General features: G+C 38.3%; 1 protein-coding gene across 4 annotated transcripts in view; it reads right to left on the bottom strand.

The window, feature by feature from the left end:
- The window catches only part of VTI1A (vesicle transport through interaction with t-SNAREs 1A), a 259,593-nt gene extending 235,324 nt beyond the window's left edge, over positions 1-24,269 (bottom strand). For all 4 annotated transcript variants that reach the window (XM_082286329.1, XM_082286327.1, XM_082286330.1 and 1 more), the window contains exons 1-3: positions 24,135-24,269; positions 17,451-17,509; positions 13,125-13,235 (exon numbers count right to left, since the gene is read on the bottom strand). In XM_082286329.1, the coding sequence (XP_082142455.1) occupies positions 13,125-13,235; positions 17,451-17,509; positions 24,135-24,228 (264 nt within the window). In that variant the 5' untranslated portion in view covers positions 24,229-24,269. The remainder of the gene's footprint in view (positions 1-13,124; positions 13,236-17,450; positions 17,510-24,134) is intronic.
- Between the last annotated feature and the right edge of the window lie 333 nt (positions 24,270-24,602).

The raw sequence follows: 24,602 nt of genomic DNA, 5'->3' as shown, positions 1-24,602 counted from the left end.
TAGTTTGGTTTAATATAAAAAGTTGACAATCATATGTCACCATAACTATTGATAAGGTAAATAAGGACTACAGGAAAACGTCAGAAAGTTATTAAAATATTTCTCAGCTTCCTGAATCAAATTGGATTTATTGGCTTTTCTCTGTCAATAAGTGCATCACACATTTTTCTTCATATGGCTATCTTTGAAGTGATGTGTCCCATAGCGAAGTTTGCAGACAGACTGTATATCCAGGAGAATCTGTATTTCACTTTGACTTTTTGGGCCAGGGGAAAGGACTTTGTTAATATTAAAAAAACCCCCAACAAATGAACACAAACACACAGATTTAAACATATGCCAAAGATTTATTTTTCTAAAATATACTAAGCCTCATAAAAGGTAAAATATAAGGCAAAAGAAACTTTGAATATGACTCCAAAGTTGAGCAAAGCAACACATTTGTTTCCACTTTCCACAGGAAGTGCTTGATTCAATTCCCTCAAGAAGATTTCTACTACCAAAGGTCCACCTTCTTTGTTTATAATGTCAGGAGAACAACCTACTCTCACTTCTTTCTAGATACTTCCCCCAAAAATGTAACAAGAGGGCAGCACAGCTTCATTTCAAGAATTTCATCCCCCTACCACTATACAGCCAAACACCTCATCAGTGAGTCACTCTAGCCAGAATGCAGCAGCTTGCTCTATATGGGAAAAAAGGGCCTTTATCTGAATGCAAGGATAAACTCCATTGTATAGATTAGTTCAAACACTCCTGCCCAAGCCACACTCAGGCCAAGTAACAGCCAGAGGCACAGGAGTGTTTAAACGCAGGGTACCAGAGAATGGACAGCTCTCCTTGCTGGAAAAGGCTTTTCTTCAGCCAGTCCAACTCTATACTTCGGAATTAGATACTGTGAAGAATTTACTATTATACAACCCAGCTCATACTAAATTTGATACTATGGACATCATGAACCATGGCATGGCCCAGCCCAGCCTCTTAACTAGTCTGTAAAATGTACCCAGCAGGGATAAGGATATTGTTTTCTTAGAACTCACCAGACATGCTAAATGTGCCTTCAAAGACCTGATCTGGACTTCCCGTTGCTAATTTTTGCGGGATTTTACTAATTCATGTCACTTCTGCATCAAAATCACAAATGCAGTGAGTACAGATGGGGACCCAGGTACGGAATATCAGAAGTATCAGCCACTAATCCTTTGCTGCTATCAGATATTTAGTGAAGACATTGAAAGTGGATTCGATACAATGGAAAAACAGAAGCTTTGTTTTCCTGTTCTAACGACAAGTAGGTGGAAGAACTGACACATGATCCACCACAAGTGATCTTTATATACTAAACAAACTCACTGAAAAGACAATTTCCAAAAATGAAAAGTAGTCCAGATTTACTAATAACCATATTTAGTTATTCTTATTAGCCATAGGATTATCCAGGCCCATCCCTGGGAGTTTTCAAGGCCAGAATGGATGGGCTTTGAGCAACCCAGTCTAGTGGAAGATGTCCCTGCCCATGGGAAAGGGTGTTTTAAACTACGTGATCTTGAAGGTCCCTTCCAATCCAAACCATTCTGTGATTCTATGATATTTCAGGCTACAGAAATACCTGTCCTGGTTTCCTTTGTCTGATACAAGGTACAAGAAAGGGAATGGAAATTTTCACAGGGCCCAAATTTTTCACAAAGGAAGGAAGGACCTCAAAAGGAAATCTTGCTCCAAAAGAATACATTTATCTACATCAGGAGCATGTTGGAGTTCTTCCACTATTTTTTCTGTAGTGTACATGATTTCAGGTTTTATTGCAGAATAGATTTGGCCCTGTTCTTAGATCAAACATCTTCCCTTCAACATGGTTCAAAGCTGCCTGAAACACCACTATTTTGTTCAGACCTTTATGGCTGTTCAGTGCACACCCAAAACAGAGTTTCCAGTTCATTTTCCTGAAAAAGCAATTCTATTCAGACTCACATGCAGTAAGTGAGGAAAATTGGGGGATTTTGTCCAAGCAAACACCACCACTGTACAAGAAGCCCCAGATGGGAGAAAAATCCTTAGCTAAGACATTTTTTAAAACATACAAATGGCTTGGAAACTGGTCCCATATTATCAGAGAAGGGAACTCAGCAGTTCTGACCTTAGCAACAGAGTACTTTTTAGGTACAAATTAAAAGTAAAAACTTTTAACATTTGCCCCAGAAAGAGAAACAAAAAAAGGAAAAGGGAAAATGAGGAGAGAAAGGAGCAAATTTTCCTTATGCTCATTCTAAAATACATGCATTTTAAACTAAGCTCTCTACAGGGCACAAGTGCTGAGCCACCGATCTGCATTGCTGAATGCCAGACATGTAGCTCATGAATGGAAAAAAGGAACTTAATAACACGTTTGAAAGTGACTCCAAGTATGGGTCAGGAGAAAGATGCAGCCCAGGTGCCTTCAACTGAAATAAAGATCTAACAGGAGGACAACATGACAGAAGGTAAGAAAAAGACAAAAGGAGCACTAAGGGCTTAAAAAGGCTGGGAAAGCAATTCAGGTTAGCAACCCCTAACTTAATCCTGACCTTTCTGTAACTTTTTACCTTGATTTAGTTGACTGAACTAACTTTGTGGGAAGCTTACACAACTGAACCAGAGAGTCTGATTTCTCCTGAAGACTGGGCAGAAAGAAGAGGGAATCATGTGGTCACTTGGGAGTATTAATGACATTGAATTATGAAACTATACAAAACAGTCATTACAAATCAAACATTCTCTTTTGATTAAAAAAATCCTAGCACTGTGGTTAAGATCCTATCTTAGCATTATTAGTTTTACTCCCAACCACGTTAATCTTAGATAAATGCTTCTACTTTTTTAAGGATGCTAGAAATTTTAACAGAAACAAGTAACATGAAACCTGTAGTTTCAAAGACAGCTGCTAATGGCACAATCTATAATACTGACACTAACCTGTATTTCTTAAACAAATAAAAATAACCACAAGAAACATATTAACATAACAACTCAGTTCTTTGCATAGTTCTATTTAGTTAATACTCATTACAGTGCCAAAGAGCTGTAGTGATGGGTGAGAAATCCCTTTGTGCTAGGCACTCCACAAACGGGGATCCCTGTGACAAAACATCTGCAGTTACATGTCCCAAAATACCAACAGCATCATAATGGAAAGTAATTTTTCAGATTTTGAAATAAGAGAATTTGTTTTGATATTAATACAGTTATTCTCTCTTAAATGAAATATTAAATACCACTTTTTTTCCTGGTTGGCGACACAACCTAGCAAAAGTTACAGCTCGATTTAATAACGGCTCAAATCTTCTACTCAGGAATCAGCAAAAAGGAAGGTGTTAAATTCATAATGCAGGAGCATTTTCTAACTAAGGCCCAAGCCAAGACCCACCAGACACAATACAAGCCTTTTCTTTGACTTGCCAGAATTCACATTTGAATCTTTAGTGAACAGGTACAAAGCCTGCAATTGCAATTCAGTGTTTTCCACGCCGACCAGGAGGGTAAGTTGGCAAACACTACCCTTATTCATTCTAGTCTTAACTTCTCAGAAAATAAAAAAAACCAAACTAAGGACACATTGGAAAGTTGTGGGGGTTCCGAAAGTAAGCACAAATGCCACTCAATGGGAAACATGCAGAGCCCACACACACACACTCCCCGTTTTCTTTCTCTTTATACACCAGGTGCCAAATATTTAGTTAGCAAAACCCTTTTTTCATTACACCCATCTGAAATGGTTAAATGTTACTATAGAGGGAAAAATTATTCTGTTCTACTGCTGATCCCTGAAGCCACCTGCTATATTCCTTTTTACTATCTGTAATCTTTATATTTCTACTTTAATTTTCATTGATCACCCCTTTTAGGAGTAAAACCTCTGTAGTATTCACTAAATATTGGAAAAGGCCTATTTTCCTAGCACTGGCACCCTAAAGGCAGTTAATAAAAAGCAAATGAAAAGTAAGGGAGGTGCCGTATTTGATCCACTTATTATAAATGTATACAAGCATTAAATTGTCAAATGTACAACTTTAGATCCTCTAGCCTTTGCAGGGATTTCCTCCCTAACTGAGTAAGAACAGCAAGTTTAAATAGACTTTGTGGCCAAGAACCACTTTTTGTTGAGGTTTGTACAGCAGCTTTAAGGGAAGCTGGCTGTACTTGGGACAGACTACTAAACTGTTGCAGAGTAAAAATAAAAAGCTACCAAACAAAAGAACAGAGATATTCACACTTTTTCCATATGTTTCACATAGTAAAGAACACTACTAGGAGGAGGCAGAATCACTTTAATAGACTTCCAGCTCCATTCTTTTACTTTATATTCCTTCCTCACTAAGTCTTAAGCCAGAAACAAGATGACATCTCCACTGCTATAAAAGTCCATCTCTTTTTACCTCTGCTAGCCAGTTTTACAGAACCGTAAAGTTCCTTCTGTATTTATTACTTGTATATTAAAAAGAACCAGCCTAGAGCACAAAATGGGAAGGTTTTTTTCTGAGACAAAACAGGCTAACACTGTGTGGTTTAGTTTTTAAATACCATTTAAAAACATTTGCAGCTAGAAAATATTAAAGAAATGTAATATTTTTCAGTAAAAATTAAAGTCTACCTACAAAAGGGAACAGCACTCTATCCAACACTGAAGACATCTGCCTAAATATCTACTTTGTTCTTGGGTTAGAATTTGGGTGAGAGGTGACAACAAAAATTTACCATTTTGGTTAGTAAGAAAAATTGGCAAGAAAAAAGGTGGGATTACTTGATTAAACAATTTTTCTTAAGAATCCCTGACACTTTCAAATTCATCTAAAACATTAGCTTTTCACAAAGGCTTCTTAATCAATTACAGTAGACTTCTCGGGAAAAGAGCCAGAAATGCAATTTAATTGAACTGTATTTCTATTGCACTGAATTTCAGTATTCCACTTTTGGAAACCCATGATCATAAAAACAAAACTATGCAAAACATGATGCCTGGCAACTGATTTCTTGTAAAAAAACACACACAAGTTAACATGTAACATCACTAAATCAGTGCCATAGAAAGCATCAGAGAGAAAGAGCAAATACATCCATCACTGTTTCTTCATCTCTCTTATTAAAAAATCTAGAATTTATTTGCATTTACAAGAATTTGCAAGGGGCACAGAAAAATCTGTACTATCCCAGTAACACTACCATAAATCTACAGTCTGTCTCCTGTTATTCTGTGGCAAAGGTTTGCAGCAGAAACACGGTAACCAAAATATTATTAGTACTAACAGAATATAATGAATGCTAGTATTTGTAATGTTTGACAACTCTTTGACAACCAGACATACAATGTATTCAGTTATGCAAAGAGGTTTTTTTTTTACGCTCTAATATTTGCTTATGATGCAATGAGAATTTCAACAAGCATTTAATATGTAATGACCATATAAAATTTTCCCCTTGAATTCTGATTGAGAAAATATCAAGATAAAGAACAAACCTCTTGAAGTTGGGTAGAAATAGAAGCACTGCCGTTAAAAATAACTATTTCAAGTTTCTCTTCATGGAAGCAACAAAACCAAGCTGGCAAAAAAAGCTATTAACCACTCATTTGCCAACTAATTTTTGACATGGGACAGTTAATCAGTCACAAATAAAAAGTTCACCATTTACCAGATGGCAACTTCACTATAAAGGGAAGCTATTTTTGACCATGGCAATTAGTCTTCTCATGTTTCAAACACTAAATTCTATTTTCACATTAATTTTTAAATCTATGTGGCTTTAACTTAAAATAAACTGTACATCAAAAGAATGGAAAATAAACAGCCAGGAACACAATTTGACGAATTGGATTTATTTAGTTTATTTAGCTAAACAGGGTCCATTGGATCTCTTTAATAGGCTGACAGTTGCACTGGGCTGGTTAATAAAACATTCAACACAGTATCTTCAGCCAATATAGAAATGCAAATCCCACCAGAAATATTTTATTCATGAAACAGTAATTTCAGTTACTACCAAAGCAAAAAAAAAAAAAAAAAAAAAAAAAAAAAAAAAAAAGGGAAAAAAAAAAAAAAAGAAGAAACTGGGGGGGGAAAAAGGGGGGGCGGGGGGGCCGACACTTGCTTTGCAAACAAACAGCGCCACCCAGCGCCACTCCACGGACAACACACCGGGACATCGGGAACACGGCTGGAATTCATCCTTCCCGTGCCAAAACCAACCTTCTCTCTATTTTTTACGATTCACCAGTAGCACGTCTCTCCCTATTCAGCACTGAAATGCAAACTAGCCTCGCTCTAGGTGGGAAAGGGAAAAGGAAAAGGTAAAGAAAAGAGAAAAGAGAAGTGAAGAGAAGAGAAGAAAGAAGAGAAGATGTAATTACACGTTAAGGAACTCGAGAGTGCAGTTCTAGCCTGAAAAGCAAACACGTTCAAATGGTGGGGGTTTTGCACAGTTGGCCTGATTTTTTTTTTTTTTTTTTTATTTTTTTTTTATTTTGGTAATCTTTATGTCTCTAACTCATGATAGAAACAAAATCGAACTTCTACTTGAATGAGTGCAGGTGAGCAATACAACAAAGTGAGTGAGTGTAAGATACACTCTGTTTTCCTCATTCATCATTGTCTCCCACATCTATGTTCAACTACGGGACCTTTATTACTGCTGCTATCAAAAGCACGAGAGTGATAGCTGCTTCTTTTTGCACAACAGGTAGGGGAGTGTCACTTGAGTAGAATAAGAAATCACTGAGGAAGTGGGAAACAATAAAGCCTTCCCCCTTGTGGGCCTCACACCCCCAAAAAGAGCATTCACCTTCTGTATATGAAGTCACTTCACTCACCAGCTGGTTAGAAGTAATTCTGACTGAACATGGCTTCTTCTACTCTCTTCTAGAAAGAACAGCAAACATACTTAATTCTACTATTTTGAGAAGCAGAAGTTTTAACATAAGAACAAACTCCATGATAAACAGAGAAATTGCAGTTCTCTACCTGGGAAAGGCTGATGAGGACTGAAATCTGAACAGGTCTACAAACTATCAGGTGAGAATGCTTGTTTAATGAAAAAGGCAAAGCTGATATCATGCTGAATTTCTACTACATGTCTTAAAACACATTTTACAGAAAGATTTCATTTGGCCACAGACCACTTTTCAGCTTAATTTAGTACAGAAACATTCTGTGTGTGAAGAGAGAAAGGAAAGAGGCATGAATGCTTACAGTGCCCTGTATGAGTCATATGCCTTTCATTCACAGCCTGCAGCCACACACAAGAGTTATCAGACTCACCAAATCATTTCCTGGAAACACCTTTATTTGTAATCAGTCAGCCAAGTCTAAGCTACACAAACGGGTTTTTCTAAAAATCATGTGCATCACCTCCACCACAACTTGTTGAAGGACCAACAAAGAGATACCACAAAATTCACCAGTGTTAGCCCCACGTGTTAACAGATGAGGCAGACAGAATTTCCTGTGAGCATTAAGATGGAGTTGGTTGAGAGATGAATCTAGTAAAGGAATTAGCTTTACTGACATTAAAAATTTGCTGCTTGGTTGCCCTCACCCAGCATTTTATCTCTTCACACATTTGAGTTATGAGACGCATAACACACTTACTGGTCAAACACGGGATGATTCTTTGTAAGCAATACCTACAGAATTACAAAGCCCAGGAGGTAAGGTGTGTTTCACTGGTCAGGCCTCTCAGGAATGCCAGCTAAGATGATCATAACCCTTTAGGTTAATCACAAATTAAGTATGTTAACTCCCATCTTTCACACTTTCCTCCACAGAAAAGCATCTCATCACTAGTTAATTCTATTATGAAGTAAATTTACTTCCATCTTCCTACTTCCACACAAAACAATAAAAAGAAATTTAAGACATAAATAACTTAGGGAAAATTTTCTACTGGTGTTATAAGTTATACCACTTCCTAATATTTCACCAGTTTAGGCCTTGAATGTCGCAAAAAGAAAAAAAAAAAAAAGAGAAAGAGAGCATTCTTTCCTGTATCACTTCTTCCCCACTTAAAATAGCAATATTATAAATCAAGTAATTGCAAAAGGTCAAACACCTCCACCTTCTTCCACCACAAACCCACCAGGGTGGGGACACAAGTGAAAACAAGCTGAAGACAATGTGGAATTTGCTTCTATAGAAAAGACGTTGGCCTAATGCTCAGCCACAGACAGGCAGACAAATGTATCAGAAGTTATTAGAAAGGTAACAGAGGGGGAAGAAAACAGTACCTCTGTAAGGAGCAGTTTGAGTACTATGTAGAGGAGTGATTACTTATCTCAAGAAGGTGACAGTATCTATAAAAATGGCAGTGGAGGAATTTTTGTTCACAATATGCTTTTTCAAAATTAGATTGTCAAAGTACATGGCCAGATAATTCAAATTGTTCCTTCTGAAACTAATTTCAGTCTTGTGTGCATTAAGACAAATCTTCCACAGCCCCATTCAAAAGAGCTGTACTACTCACATAGTGGAAAACTAATCTGATTTCAGAAGTTTCAAATGCGTCAACAAGATCAGGTTTCCCTAAAGGCATGTGTACCTGCCCAGGCAAGGTTCTTGCGCATACATGACATGTTGGCATGATGGATTTCCTGTTTTTAAGACCACTGTTGAGATACAACAATGAAGATACACACACAGCAGTCCCACACATGGCTCATAATTTTGTAACTACAAAGCATTATTGCATTATTTGCTTTATAAATCAAAATAATCCAGCAGCAACAGTTGAGTCCCCAAAGTTTTAGTTCAAACTGGAGATCTAGGGAAGACTGGCCATAAAGATACAGCCAGCAACTTGTCGTTTGACAAATGATGTTCATTATGCTTACAGCCATATGATTATTTGTCTGGGTAAGTGACTGAACCTGAAACGGGGGTAGTGGTACCTACAAAACACAGCCAGAACATAACAGACACAGCTGTGTGAGTTGTTTAGGTGAGCTTCTGGACTCAGGTGGTACTTGAGAGTCATACAAGAGAGCTAACTTTATCCAGTGAAATTCCACTGCCCATTTCCTTAAATGTTGTTAAAGCTTAACAGCAGTTGAAATTTCAACAGTGACCTTAAACAGAACCTGTAGGAGGTATAAATTGTAAATACATATCTTCACTATTAACTGAAGCTATTGTTAAATGCCAAAAATGTTTAAATGTTTACTCAAGTTTTGTACAATGCGTATATGTATCTGTAAGTTCACCCACGCCCCTTATTTTTTCTTTTAAAGGTTATTCTGAAAGTCAAAATTACCAAAATCAGTAACAACTCTGAGAATTTAAAAAGAATGAGCACTGTCTCCTGAACTGATAACAAATGCTCCTTGCAAAATTTACCTCTGTGCTGCCGACAGAATAGGAACAGTTCCTATGTTGCCTCCTTTATTTGATGGCTATTTCTTCTTGCTCAATATGCTCATCTCATTTTCAACACTGATTGTGCAATATTCATTTTTATAACATGAGTATTACTGTATAACGTGGTCTTTACTGGATTTTTATATTTCCTCATCTATTTGAATGCCTTATACATCAGCAGTAAGCTTTTCAGGAAAATAAATGCCTGCCTGTTTTTTTCCATTTTATGGTGCCCTGACTTTGACCCAGTACATGGAACCCTGGGGATAGATACAAATGCTAGCAAATAACTACATGTTTGCTAGCTTTATATAGTCACATTTTCACATGGACTGGGATAGATTTAGGTCAGAGTTATGTTTATAAAATCTGGAAGCCTTTTACCACTGTATATCCCCACTGTTTAAGGATAACTGGCTACTTTCAGGTCACAATTAACATAAAATGCTTTATTTGTATGAATAAACAACACCTATAGTCCATGTACTTAAAAGACTGCTTTTTTCAGTCAGAACTTGCTTCAAGCAGGCAGGCACCATGGACAGTCTACATCTGAAATAGCCAGAAAAAAAATATTTGCAAGCTTAAACCGCATCATGGTGCATCAGTATACGGAGGAAAAAGACCTGCTGACAGGAAGACCGTTTTAAGCTTCAGGAACTCTTTCGCAGGTGGTCCCAAGACCTGGAGCAGCCCGGAAAGCACAAGACTGTGATGTGCAACTCCACTTGGGGCCACAAGATAGAGCCACCAGCGCGTACACGGGCCCTGCAGCCGGCCGAGCTCCGCAGGTCCCACCACACCTCCCCTGACCTACCGGGGACAAAACACGCTACAGAAATGAAGGGCCTGGAATGTGCTGTTGAAAATGAGATAATAAACGCAAGATTCACATCTGCAAGTAAAAAAGACAGCAAAAGTCCTATCAAAGAGTTTAATTCTGTTTCCGTGTGTTTATCACAAGCCTGAAAGTTGGCTTTTTGAGATGTGTGCAGCTTTTCTGCAGAGAAGCATCACTTCATGCTTGCCCTGTTCTGATATTTCTCCCCAAGGAAGACTGCACGACACTGAGGTAAGTATCAGAAACCATTGCTGCCTGAATTCGAGGGGCAATGCTCACCCTGTTCATTTTCCCCATCAGTATTCATAGTGCTATGCTTTCTGAGTAGTTTTAAAGATAAAATTGTGCTATTCTTTTTTTCATTATCACTATTCCCCTTCAAGAGAGATGGCTAAGACAGGGAAAGGTGGTTTTTTCTCCTTGGATACGCTTTACTGCAATTAGTGTGTTACCAAGCATGCATGTGCAATACACTGCCTGGGGTAGATGTCTTTGCCTTCACACACCCCTGGACTGCAGAGCATTGACACCTAACTGCAGGTCTCAAAATAACAAAGATTAGCAACAAGAGGAAATAAACCTCCTATTTGCAACTTGTTCCTATTTGATTACAAAGTTAGAGATGAAAAGCCATGTTTGGAGTAACTTTTCTGAGTACAGCTCAACAGAGCTTAAATCTGTATTTTTCAGAATATACTTCAACACAGTAATGTGTATGGAAAAAAAACCCCTATATATTCACAAAGATGCACAGCACCTAATAACTAATATTACAGTGATGGCACTTTGTCATTATTACATGCACTGCTCAAGATAAAATAAACTCACCAGTTACTTGTTAAATGTCACAAATAAACTTTAATGTTGTCCATCCTGCCAGTAAAGAGTGGACAAGTGGCCAGTCCACAAACCGCCTATTTCCTTCTCCTAGCTTTAAACATGTTGCTATGCTACTGTTTTCCGTAACTATTCGGGTGAGGGCAAATTTTCAGATGCTATAAGGCATAAAAATAACCACAAGATCAAATCTTATGTTATTAATGAACATAAAAGAAAACTACTCATGCCAGTTCTACATTCACTTTATGTTTGAAATATAGAACTTAATGAAAAAAGACTGTGCACTGAGGTATGTAATTTTTTGCAATTGAATTCACAGACTTAATTTCTTTGAAATGAAAACAAGAAACACTCAAAAGCACTTCCATTTCAGCAAATACTTCAGCTTTCTACCTTTGACAGCCCTGGAGCTTATAGAGTCAAAATAACATTTCTTTTCCTCCCTCCTCTTCCCTCTTTGAACTCACAACTGTTCTGCAGTTTCCAACAAGCTGCTATTTGACTGGATAAATAATCCAAAAAGAGTCTTAAATCCTCACATACAGAATCAGGAAAATATTAGTACTTAGAAACTGGAACTACGTAAGGCATTTAGTTGTAACACCATTATTTGCTATGTAAGTGAGATCTTTTCAAGCATAGTTGTTTTCTTTCCAGTACTTTTGCTCTCCATCCTTCACATCATTTTCTTTCCTTGATCTTCTGCTGAAGATCCTTGGGCTTAGGGCTGTTGTTTCTATCCACTATTACCATATGTTCCTTCCTCTATCTCATGTTGGTTTTGGTTCTTCACTCTGAGCACCAACTTACATTCTTGTGATCATGTAACTCGCAGTGCTATATGTTTCCTTGCACGCATTCCTCCTCTTCCATACAGTGTCCAGTTCTGAACTCTCTCATTTTCACTTGCCTGGGAATATGGAAGTATGAATTCCACCATCTACCTACATATTGAAATAGGCCAGGAATAAATACATGCTGACAGCAAATTGTCCCACATCTGAAAAGATAAACAGCATTCGCAATTGGTCCAGAAATTGCTCTCTCTGGGAAGTCACTGTTTGGCCACACACAATTCCTACAGGGGAACAGATGAGACTGCCACAAAATTTTGATGCAAGTCTTTTTATTCTAACATTCCTCAAACTTTACCAACTGCAACCATCTTCTAATACATTTCCGTGTAACTGCTCAACTTGGCAGAAGCACAGAGGAGTGACACTCAGCTGGATTTCTTGGCTGCAGGTATAAACATTGACTCTCCTTCCCTGAAGGATTAAACTGCTGCCAGCAACCTGAGGAAATTCACAGATCTCCAGTGAATGGAAAATACTGCCACTAGTAATTTCTTTCTCCCTATCCTGGAGGAACGGAGCTGCTGCCAATTAACACAGCATTTTCCTACACTTTGCAATCCCTTTGAATTTTTTCAGGATTTTACAGGAAACAGTTTTGTCGCTATGTAAATCTATTCAGTGCAAATCCCAGTCACAAAAGAAAGGACTGATAACTGCAGCAGAAGCCCCCAGACAAGGGAAGCTTGTTAGTTTGCATCCATTACTTAAAAAAATGTAGTATTTATAGCCAATTTGTACAAAAGCCAAGAAGAATCTAAGTGCAATGGAAAAGAAAACACAGTGACTAACAAATGAAGTACACATGAGATAAACTACATTCAAAAATTCCACGGATTGGAGATTATACTGCTTTTCATGTTACTGCCCACATTACTACAAGCTGTCATTCCCTGAGAAATAGGATTAAAAGCTGACTATTTTGCATACATCATGAACACTCACAATGTTTAATGACAGAGAAACAACAGAGTTCCAGGGTAAAGAGACAGGAGGCTAACAACTGGAATGTTGGTATGGGACTGCTGCTAAAAGAAATGCTTCTCTTCCCCAGTTTGGTTTTCATCTGTCTGCATACATAGCAAGATACATGCAGAACTCATCTCTCACACTACTCAAAAATACCCTCTCATTTGCTTGAATCATTGCATTGTTTTATTTTTAAAATTCTTAGAGATGCCTTCTTTATGTAATATGTTAAAAACTCACGAAATCAGCTTCAAGTTTTCCCATTTCTTGTGTGTAGCTTCTCATTCGACTGCTGTACATGCCTCGGCTTTGAGGTGGGATCTCTCGAACTTCAAGTTCCATCTGCTCAAGCTGACAAGAAAAAACAAAGAGAAGGCATATAAATCAAAAGGTTAATTAAAGCAAGAACAAATTTACCTAAGTTCAAGAAATATTCCTTCTTTATACGGAAAAATGTTGTTTATTCTGCAATATACAAACAATTTATCAAAATTTTTGCACAGTCTTAAGTCAAGAAACAAGTGACAAAATTAATATTATTAACACTTGGAATGATTTGAGTCAAACATTTCTGGCTTTCAATTCCAACTGTGATGAATACATTTTATTACAAAAATATAGTAAAACTGAGGATAATTCCTGCAAATGAGCATAGTTCAAAAGAAAGCCTACCTCCTCCTAGCTGTGCAGTTTTGGAAACCCTTGGTTGAAAAAGGTATTTTACTTATTTTTGTAATATATATACATATATATATATTTTTTTTTTTTTATATAATATATATATGTAACATATATGTGTATGTTTAAAGTTTTATTTACACCAGTCTGTATGTTCAATAAACTAATTCTTTTGTTTAATAAATTAATCCTTTTTTCTTTACACATTACTAACTCAGCAGAATTACATAGCCTGAACTGGCTGCCTAAATCTACATCCCAAATCTGTATGTAAGTATATTAAACAGCTGAATTTCAGGGTTTAATGACAATACTATTCAAGAACTTGTATACAGTCAAATGGGTTAAAACACAACAGATATATTCTATATTTCAAGAGCATTTTTTTTTAATTATTCTTGCCATGTAGAATTCTAAGGGGTCTGAAACACAATAATATGGCACGGGGATACAGCCAATCAAAAGTTATAAACAAGGGCTGCTAATTACCTACTCAGTAGGTGATGAAGCCTGCTCTATATGGTGCTGTCTGTTCAGGAATTCTGTTTTGAACAGCAGAAGAATCCCTCACCTGTCTTTTAAAATCTTTCCAACTTACTTAGATAAGATAAAAGAATACCTCTCCTTAGTTGTTGTAGGTACCTGAAACAATATTTATTCACATCCTACTGATCTTGGTTGACCAATATGGCACAGAAACAGAAATGCTTTTCAGTTAGGATCCCAAACTACTGGTTGCAGGTCTTCACAAGGGACTGCTAGAAGTTATTCCTATGTAATCACTTGCTTACACTTTGAAATTTCATCTTCATAAGAAAAGCATCTGAATTTCATCAATGGAATTGCCAGACACTCAAAAGTCATTCTGCCTGATCCATTCTGATTATACAAAATGATATTCAATAATAAACTATAAAGCAGACTTTAATTAAATAGTCACTAATGAATTGAAACATATAAAGCAATTTCTAATTCTACCCAGTTCTTTAGCTCAGGCTTAACTTTCCAAAGGGGTATTATAAATAAAACCAATAGCTGGAATTAATAGCTTATTTCTTATCAATTTCATCTTAATATATTTGATCTCAAATGTTCTATAAACATTTCTCTCATATATATGTGTGTGCAACGCTGGAAAGTTTTAATGAAGTCTCAATTCTTGTCTATTATATAAAACTGAAAGCATCTACCAGTGAATCCAGAATTTGCACCAACAATCAGACCACAGTCCATGAAATCTAAAATGTTCATTTAAAGAGTCACTATTAAGAGTGTCAGGTCCAAGGAACAATGATGAAGCATATTTTGGCTGACCAATATTTAACAATGTTTTTTCATCATGAGATTAAATAGGTGAATTTTGTGGCTGGGCTGAGAAATTTCCATAAGAAGCCATGCAGAAGACAGCAGTCCAAGCAAGTATGAACCTAAATGCAACCTAATTTCATGCATCTCCACTTTCAGAACTCATATTATTTGTCATAAAATCATATTTTTCATAAACAAGCAAGAGCAGAGAAGCCCCTCGTATTTCCATTCAAAAATACAACAAAATAAGTAGTGTGGCTGATGTTGTCCACTGCAAAGTAAGTCTCCACCTCCCACAGGAACTTCTCCATATGAATCTGCTCTGGACAGCTGCGAGCATTTTAAGAAACTTGTAAGCTTCACTATTTTATTCTGATTCTAAAGCCCTGGGACTTAAATAGAGATGGAAACTAAAATACACAAGATAAGAATAACCCAGCATTTGCAACACAACGATTTTGTGATGCATCCTTCATCAAACATAAAGGCAAATAATAGAGTTTTGTCTTAACAGCAGAATTTCATTCAAAAATTCACAGTTCTTCTAGCACATGCTAGATTTTATACTCAAAGAATTTCCCCAAAGTTAGCACAACAATCATATTTCTTAAAAACCTGGTAAAAATAACAACCAGATACTCCACACTGGATCTAGAGTGACAAGATTTCTCTCCAGAGATTTCTTACTCCACAGCCCTGGCTTGAAAAGGCAGCCTGGGAATCTGAAGTTTTCGTGTTAGTTCTGCACTTCCATCAAACCAATTACACCAGTGATTTTATCCAAACAAAGCAGACAGTGTTTTAAAACCATCACTGCTTAGTGAATGCAAATAAATTATCTCTATAATAATATTTATAATACGTAAGAGTGTTATTTCCTAGCCAAGTAGGAAATAAAACAAAATCAGCTAATCCCAGATTTGACTATGCAAGACAATGTATGAAAACTAATAGTGCAAGGAATTAGGTTTATTTTGATTTTCTACTGTAGCCTCCAGTTTAAAAGAGGATCTTCTTAATCAGTTCTGTTATTAGCAGGTTTGTTCAAATTGATTTCTAAACCCAAGCCTTGACATTAATCACAAACATGCTGGGTAATTGCTCAAAGCCAATAATTGAATCTAAAGATCTAAAACAAAGTGTGAAAGAAAAGCCAGTACATTAAAGGAAGATCATGATTAGGATAAAAATACAGATACAGGATTTATTTTTTAATCTTATAATAAATACAAATTTAGATGGTCTTTTTCTGACATAAGGAGAGAAGCAAGGAGTTATTAACTCAATTTCTGCTCCTTCCAATCTGCTCTGAGTAGAAAACCAAATTTGAATGACCACCCACGTTGGAGCTTCTCTGTACTGCTCTGTCTTTTGCCATGTCACCTTGTAGTGAAAATGACCTGAAAAACATTTCTAGATTTCTACTTTTTTTTAGCTGCTTGAATATGAAAGTGCCCAAAATGCCTTACTGTATCTTCAGAACATCCTCATGAGATAGGACAGTAACTTTACCATGTTTCTCACTGGGAATACCAAAGCAGAGAGGTTAGGTGCCTTGTGATCCTCAGAGGGCAAAACTGTAGGGAGTCATCCCAAGATCCAGCTTTACTGGATGCTATTCCAGTGCTCTGGTCTAATTCTATTTTTTACACTAATTCTATTTTTAAACCAAAAGCACCATGTACGCCTACAAACAGTCGAGAGACTTTTTTCTTCCTACGCTACTTCAAAAAATTAATTTTATTTCGTTAGTAAGTAAATAATTGATTTAAGTTCTTTCCATTTTACAAAATTCTAGGGTAGAAAAGCTAATTTTTTTCCCTATCCTAACATTCAGATTACATTTCTGACATTAGATAAACCAAACCCATTTGCAAGCAATAAACAAAAGCCACTTCAGGTAAGGAACTACTGGCCATGTGGGAAAAAGACAATCTCAACTGTCACCAACACCTTTGCTCAGTTACTCCACATCTACAAGACTTTACTCTTATACTCTTCCCAGATGGAAGACATGACAGGTTGTAATGGGAACAAATCAAATAAAAGAAGAATCAAGTTGCTTAACACATGCTGCTCATCACATACTGGGTTTTTTTTGTCAGTGTGAACCACAGACTAATGCTTGGTTAACACATACACTCTTCTTGGATCAGTGACCCACACTACCACGGCCCCTTTGCCCTCACCTTTATGCCTCACTTGCTAAAACGGAAAAAAAGATCTATTGCTCTACAAGACATTCTGACAGATTACATCAAGTAGGTGCTTGGGTCTTACAAGCCAAAAACAAAGTCATGGTGTGTAATTATTTAATTCCATTCCTAAAGTATGAGACCTAACCCACAATTTAACTTTTTATTGACTTACAGCAATAGTGCAAACCTTGCATCACGTAACACAGGATGAAAAAAGGATACACTCTTCTTGTATTTCATATCCTCAAATAAGAACTATTTCAAGAATATTATTTTATTTTCTAATATATCATTGTTAAGTATTTTTAGGGCATGTTGCTATCAATGGTCCTATTATTTTTGCTAGGAATTTGCAGTTAAAATATGAAAAGCCAGAACATACCAGTTCCCTCGCTTCTTCGAGCTGTTTCTCAACATTTGCAACCATCTGCTTCTTCTCATCTGAAAGAGAATTGTGAAAATACCAATATAATTGTGCTCTTACCATGAAAGAAATACATAACATTTCAAAAGATTGTATGTATCAGCTAAAACAGACTTGCGATTTTTTCTGTGTGACATCCTCACACATGGTGATATGCACATCAGTAATTTAAAAAGGGGAAAAAAAGACTGGCGAATCCTTGGGATCTTCTGCTCTGTTATGCAGCATTTGCAAATTAGGAAAGCACTTACAGCTGCTGCAGCTGTAGGAGTTATGCCTCAGCAGGCACTTGCTGGTGTGTACAAACGCATGAGAAGGCACATACTTACACTAAATTGAAAAAAAAATCATTTAAGAACAAAGGCTTAACCTATTCATTTGCAAAATGTGAGATGCACAAAACCAAGCATTCCAATTAAAATTAATTCAGGTTCTGAAGAAAAATGGTGTTTCTATTCCCCTATTTCTATGCTGGGTCTAGAATTCTTTTGCTTCAACAGATACAAAATGAAATGCCACAGGAACTACAAGAAAACCGTTGTCGTCTAGCAGCAGTAAAAATGGAAATTAGTAATAAATATGAAAATTTTTAAAAATTCAGGTAAGTTTTAAGCTACACATAGCAATCACCATCTGCCAGGTTCCCCAGCGAGGCTATATCCCAGCTACAGAGACTGACTTTTGACCTTCCTCCAACCATCCATTTGCAGGCAGAGAATCCAGGATGAACTGAGAGCTCAGATTCAGTGTAACATCATCGCAAACATTCCAATTGCTTCACAACTTGGTTTGTTACAGCATGAAAGGGGACTGAGAAATATTCAGACACTGGATAATAAAAAGTCCCGCATTCCTTCATTACTGTGGATACTCAAGGGTTTCAATCCTACCATCACATCTTCCAGCCTTAAGACTCCAAATGCACTCAGTCTCAATGAAGGTAATAACAAAACTCTGAACATACAAACTGTTTGTTCAAAACCATGAGTATCATGAGACATCTGTGCTGGTGGTTTGCCTGATGAAGCAGATAAAAAGTGAATGTCACAAAAGTGTCTCCAGTCACAGCTCCCCAGAGGTCACGATGGATAAGTATAGGTTGGCACAAGACTTATTCATGCATCTCTAAACTTCACAGCTTTGTTTTTAAGTTTGAATCCCCTTGTTTCTCTTCCACATGATCTCTTTGCATCCTGGAACTGACACATTAAAGACCAAAAGGGACTATCTGATGATCTCCTTTGATCTCTGCATTTCACAAGCCACTGAATTTCAAGAGGGGACGACTTTATGAAAGGAACATAATTCAGCTCTTCACAGGCTGAAATGCCTACTCATCTATCTTCTCATTCACCTAAAATACTCTACACTCTCATTTAAGGACACAGGAACATCACAGTCTGTCCTTCCTCAGTTATGTACACTGGAGCTCTGCCTGCAGAGAGGATCAGGCTCAGGACCATCTTTCCTGCAAATCTGGAATTCATGCTGCCATGTCTGGTGGATTCTACTACAGCAGAAGATGCAGGAAATATTTTCTGTGTAGCACTTTTAGTTTTCCGCAAACAACGTCTTCCATTAATTCCCCACCAGGTTCTCATGATGGCACCCAGGCCAGAAAATTTAGTGATTTATCTTCCTAACAAAAGAAAAATGTAAGAAATCTGCCACTTTTTTCCCCCCCACATTTCTATTCTCCTATCCCAAAACACCTCTGTTCCTTCCTTCATTTGGAAGTTAGAAAGATGACAATGGATAAAAATAAAAACAATGGAAGGTATGAAACACGTAATACCATTTTATTGAAGCTGAAATAAAATTTTAAAATATACCAGCAGAAAATAAATGTACTGTAGCAATTGCAGTACTGCCCTGAGTTGTACTGGATCACAATTTCCATATGCATTTAGTAACCTGAAATTTAGGGATATAAAGCTGGGGGCTTGTGGAAGGTATTTCATGCTGAATAAATTCTGCTTGTACTTGTGGTTACAAGAACTACTCAGCACTCCACCGGCCAGTAAGATCTTACTGATCCACAGAGAAATTAAGCTACAGACCCTTTGTAGGGAAAACTCATTAGTACACAAGAAGGTCTGGCTAAAACTGCTCCCATAAAATTAGGAGGGAGGAGGGGTATTCAAATGATCTCCAACGGTTTAATTAAATTTTAACCCAATGTCAGATTTTACCATTGAACCAGATACCTAATCACCCTGATGGTGACCAGGACAACTGCCTTTGTTTTTCCTTCAAATACAGATGTGTGAACAGGCACGAGGCAACATCCTGGCACTGCAGCTCTGGAGCAGCATCTTCAGAGACTTCCAGGAGAGCAGCTGAACTTGTTGCAACTGCTGATCCTCTAGGGCACACAATACCATGCAATCATGGTTTCCAAAGCATTTCTTATCAGCTTTACTTTTACTTCAATGGTCAAGCAAAGGAAACAACTTATTTCACAGCCAGAACCCCATAAGAAGTGAGGCACAATACTCACAGGATGACTAGCTCAGGGACTGAAAGTGAGATCTGAGGGACTTCTTTTGGGTAAGAGAAGTTAGGCACTAATCAAGCAGATCAGGACAAACAAGTTACAGTCTAATTAAAGATGCTCATATAATTAACTGTATCAGTCCACTGTGACTTAGCAGTTGTCAACCTGCCTACTCAATCATTTCCTTAAATAAAGTTCCACAGGAAATGAAGAAAAAGGTGTTTTATAACATTTTGTCTTGATTGAGAATTCAAATATCCTTTAGAGAAAATAAAAAACAGTGCTCCATCAAATATATCTAAATTTATTTTTTTCCCTACATTGCTAGACAGAATGTCTCCAAAAAACATTCCAAGTAGGTTGTATAATTTAAGTGGTGAAATTGACAAACTATGGATAAAGAATGGAAACAAAAGGAGGTTTTTCCTCTGTGTAGGATTGCAAAGAAATCCGTTCTCTATTTGTACACATGGTTGTATCACTTTCTTAAAAGAAACAAGCTTTCACTATATTTTCCCCAGTTCTTTCAGCTTTGCCCTGGCATTAGACACCTTCTTTGTCTTTCAAAGTACAGCACTTACAGAAAGGTGGGAATCTGCCTACAAGGTAAGAAAGATAACATAGCACTGGTTTGATCTCACAGCCAACAAAGAGATTAAAAAAACCTGGATCAAGACTGAGTAGTCCCACTGCTTGTGGAGTTGCTTCTTTTTATTAGTACATGCTGAGGAAGAGACTGAGTAACAAAGGGCTTCAGTTCACAGACCACTTGCAGATGCTGCTGTGCTTGCTCAGGTGGTTACATGTTCACCACTGCCAGAAGTTACTGTCCAACAGCAGAGATAAATGGAACAATACATGCATTTCTCTCTTTGGGTTATAAAACTGAGTTCAAGAGGCATAACATAATGAGCCAGACCTTAAACTGAGACAGTAAATTCAGTACAGGAGTACAACAGAAAATCAGAGGTGGGGCTTTCTTCAGCTAAACCTGTTAGCAAATGAAACACAGCGTTTTGATTGCCCAGTAGAAAACGCAGCTATCAGGTATCAGAATAACAGCAGCACTCTAGTCCAAAACCATCACAGCCCAGAGGCTACTGTGCTGGGAATAGACTAAGTATCACCATTTGTGCCGATAAAACTCTCTTTCATATCAAGCAATCAAAATTTATATGAATTTTTGGTCAAATCACAAGACAGATGTTTCTCTGAAACACCAAGGAACATTAATAAAACACATCAGTCAATTATTTTCATTCTTCAAAGACCTGCAGCAGCATCACAGAAAATCTATTTAAAAGCCATTTCTCTATTTATAACTTTCTTTAATCCTCCAGGTGATGTCTGCCCCAACAACAGAAGACATTTCTTCCCAGGTGTTCTATTGTCCCTGCTGCTTATTGTTTCTGTAGTATCAGAGAGCCTTTGTTACATTTCTCGCTGAACTATTTATGCATTTGTGACAACAGGATTGTGTGTTGAGCCATCATCCTCCTAGAGCACAAGCCAGCATCATGTCCTGACAACACGGAATGCAGGAATGTTCCAAAACCAATAAACCAGTATTTCTCCATTACAGCGGGTCCATCTTGGGCAGCAGAGGGCAATAACCAGTCACTAGACTTCAGGAGATCTCTCTTTATTATGCAGTGTAGAACAAGTCCTTACACCTTTCATCCTGCTTCTTCCAGCGTGGAGGAAGAAGGCCATCAGCAATCTCTCTCAAATCACTGCTGCTGAAAACTGTCACCTCAAGTTCCCCTCCCACCTCATTATCCTCTTTTTGAGGCTCTCCCAGACATCGCCACAAGAACTAACTGGAACTTCTGGTGATGAAGAGGCAAAGATCTTGCAAATATTCCTATTAAGAAACAAGGGAAAAATGTGTATTTAAAATATTTCTGATTAAAGTGTTCAGCATAATCAGAGAATTTTTTTTTTCCAGGTGGCCAAATGCCTCTGTTAGCTAAGACTGCAGTTTTGTTTTGAAGACACAGAAAATGGTTTTTCTGATGAAAAACAGGATAGCCCTGGAAACAGAAGCAATACCTAAGCCATAAATGTATAGTGCAAGAAGCAGCTATAATGCAAGTCAGTCCAAACCACGTATGACCAACCTGAAATATTGAAAAAAATACTGAAATACTGAATAATATGGAAAATAAAAAAAAATTAACTCTTGTCTTATCTTGACTCCGTTTAGCCCTATACCACGTTATAGGTCCTGCAGGGAACATGAATTCTGTCTTCTCTGAAAAGATGGCAAATTCTATAAAAAAAAGTAACCTTCTAATGGTCACATAAAACAGTGATGATTTCAAAGCCTGCTGCTTCTAGGCTATGTCACTGTTTAAGCCAATACTCTTTAAACATCTTGTATTTAAGCTCCAAAATCTCCCTAAGTGAATAAGGGAGACTGATTCAAAGAGAGGATTATGGAAATCCACTACTATTATGCAGAATATTTTTCCTACTATTGAACAGACTCTGATGACTTCCAAAATCTATACAATTAGGAACTCGAATCTCTATTCTTTACAATTAGGGAATTAAATCTCTCTTTTCCTATAAGTAAGTCTAGCACTATTGATTTTCAGAAGATGAGCCAGTAGTGTATTTATGATGTTTCCCTGTTCCTACCAGAAGTCCTTCAATTTACTGTTCAAAAGTGAAGAAGCCTTTGTGAGGGATTCCCTGCATCCTCTCAGTAAATTGCTCCAGTGCCCATTTACAGGTTAAATATAATTTCTGAGCAGATTAAATTATACCAGTTCTAAAATTCAATCGCAGGAACTCTGATTCTCTCTCTTCTCCATTTTGTAAGTCCCCGATAGAAAACAGACAAATCTTTCTATCTCAGCTGCAGCTTCTGACTGAATTATCTCCCTGTGCCCTTGCTGTTAAAATCAAGAGTAAAACATCTTTGTTAAACCAAAGAAGACATAGTTTCTTTTAACCATGGAACTGAACCCTAATTTTTCAGAAGACTTTCTAACTTGCTAAGATTAGAATTGGACATAACTTTCCAGAATCAGAAAGATTTTTATTTAAAATCCCCTGAGATGGCACATTTTAATTGACCACCTACCTCAAATCCTTTTTAGAGTCACTACTTCATCACTTCATGATGCATTTCCCACTCTAAAAGTAGGATGTTATTCTTTGGTCCTGAATGCACAATACCTTTTCCTTTAGTCATATGGAAAAGTACACCATTAGCATGTGTTTATTTCCTTCCTATACACTATCCACTCCTATGGTTAAGAATCCCAAACCTTCTGGAAATATGCATAAGAAGCAGAGGCAGAAGTATTAAATGAGCTGGAAACAGAAGAGGCATTAAGCTGAGCTACAAGAGAAACAGAGGAGAAAACCACGAATGTCAGCTTCCGTCCATCTCACACTCAGAGGCCTGTACTGGGGCACCAATTCCTATGTGCTGGAAGATTCAGATGGGCTGATTAATGAGATTATAATTTTTATCTTTCTACTCTTACAGACAATATTGACTCTACTGCAGGGATACATTATGAATTAGACCGTGAACGCTCCAGGCTACTGACAAACACATTAAAGTAAATAAACACTGATTTCTTTGCGTTTACTCTTGCATGTGAGTCACCACAGTCAATTATCCAAATCAAATGTATGAACAGTAGGCAGCAAAAATACTGATTCAGATTAAGTCATGCACAAAATCTGTCTCTGCCACAGGAGAAAGACTTGATTTCCATTAGTGATGTTGTGGCATGATCACAATGAAGAGGATGCAGCAGCAATGCCGGCACAGGGAACATCCCCCGCAGCTCTGCTCAGCCCTGCAAGGGTACTGGCGTAACTTCGCGTGGCCACAGTGCAGGGCAGAAGGGAAGAGCTGATCCCTACAGGTGACCAGCAAACAACTATTCTGTCAGAGTATGCCTAACACATTGCGAGAGACAACTCGCCGCTGGGACAGACGCAGGGCAGGGAGGTGACTCTGCTGCGTAAGGAGCGAGGAGACGCTGAGACCTCACGAAAAACACGCCGGCCCCTCCCGCCGCCGGCCCGCGCGCTCATCGCTGGGAGCTGGAGCGGCTCTCACAGACGAGCCGGCCGGGCCTGCGGAGCGAGCGCCGCGGGGTCGGAGAGCAGCCACTCACCTCCTACCAGCTTCGGCACCTTCCCGATGCGGCCCGTGATCTCTGCCGTGAGCACGGCGAAGTCCTGCTCGTAGCTCTCGAAGTCGGAGGACATCGCGGCGACGGCGCTGCCGGTGCCGGGGGCCCCGCTCCGGACGGCGGTGCTTCCGTGTTCTGCCACCCCAAAACGCGTCCCCCACCCCGCCCCCGGGCGCCTCGCCACAGGTTCCGGCGAAACTCAGGTGCTTTAACCGGCACGGCCCGGCCCCTCGTGGCCGTCCCGACAACTCCTAGGCGGCCTTGGCGGGCGGAATCGCCCTGCACCGCAGGTACCGAGGAGAGGCGGCAGCGACGGTCACTCCCGCTCCGCAGCCCCTCACGCCCCGCCTCGTAACCTACAGGGGCGGAGGAACGCGGCTGCGGCACTACCGGAGAGCCGCTGTTTCCCGGGGGGCCCATATTGCAAACGGACCGCGGGCGGGCGGTGGC

Source organism: Coloeus monedula (genome assembly GCF_965178545.1).
Source record: "Coloeus monedula genome assembly, chromosome: 8".
Taxonomy (NCBI): domain Eukaryota; kingdom Metazoa; phylum Chordata; class Aves; order Passeriformes; family Corvidae; genus Coloeus; species Coloeus monedula.
The sequence above is the reverse complement of the archived record's forward strand: the minus strand, read 5'-3'. Positions and strand labels throughout refer to the sequence as shown.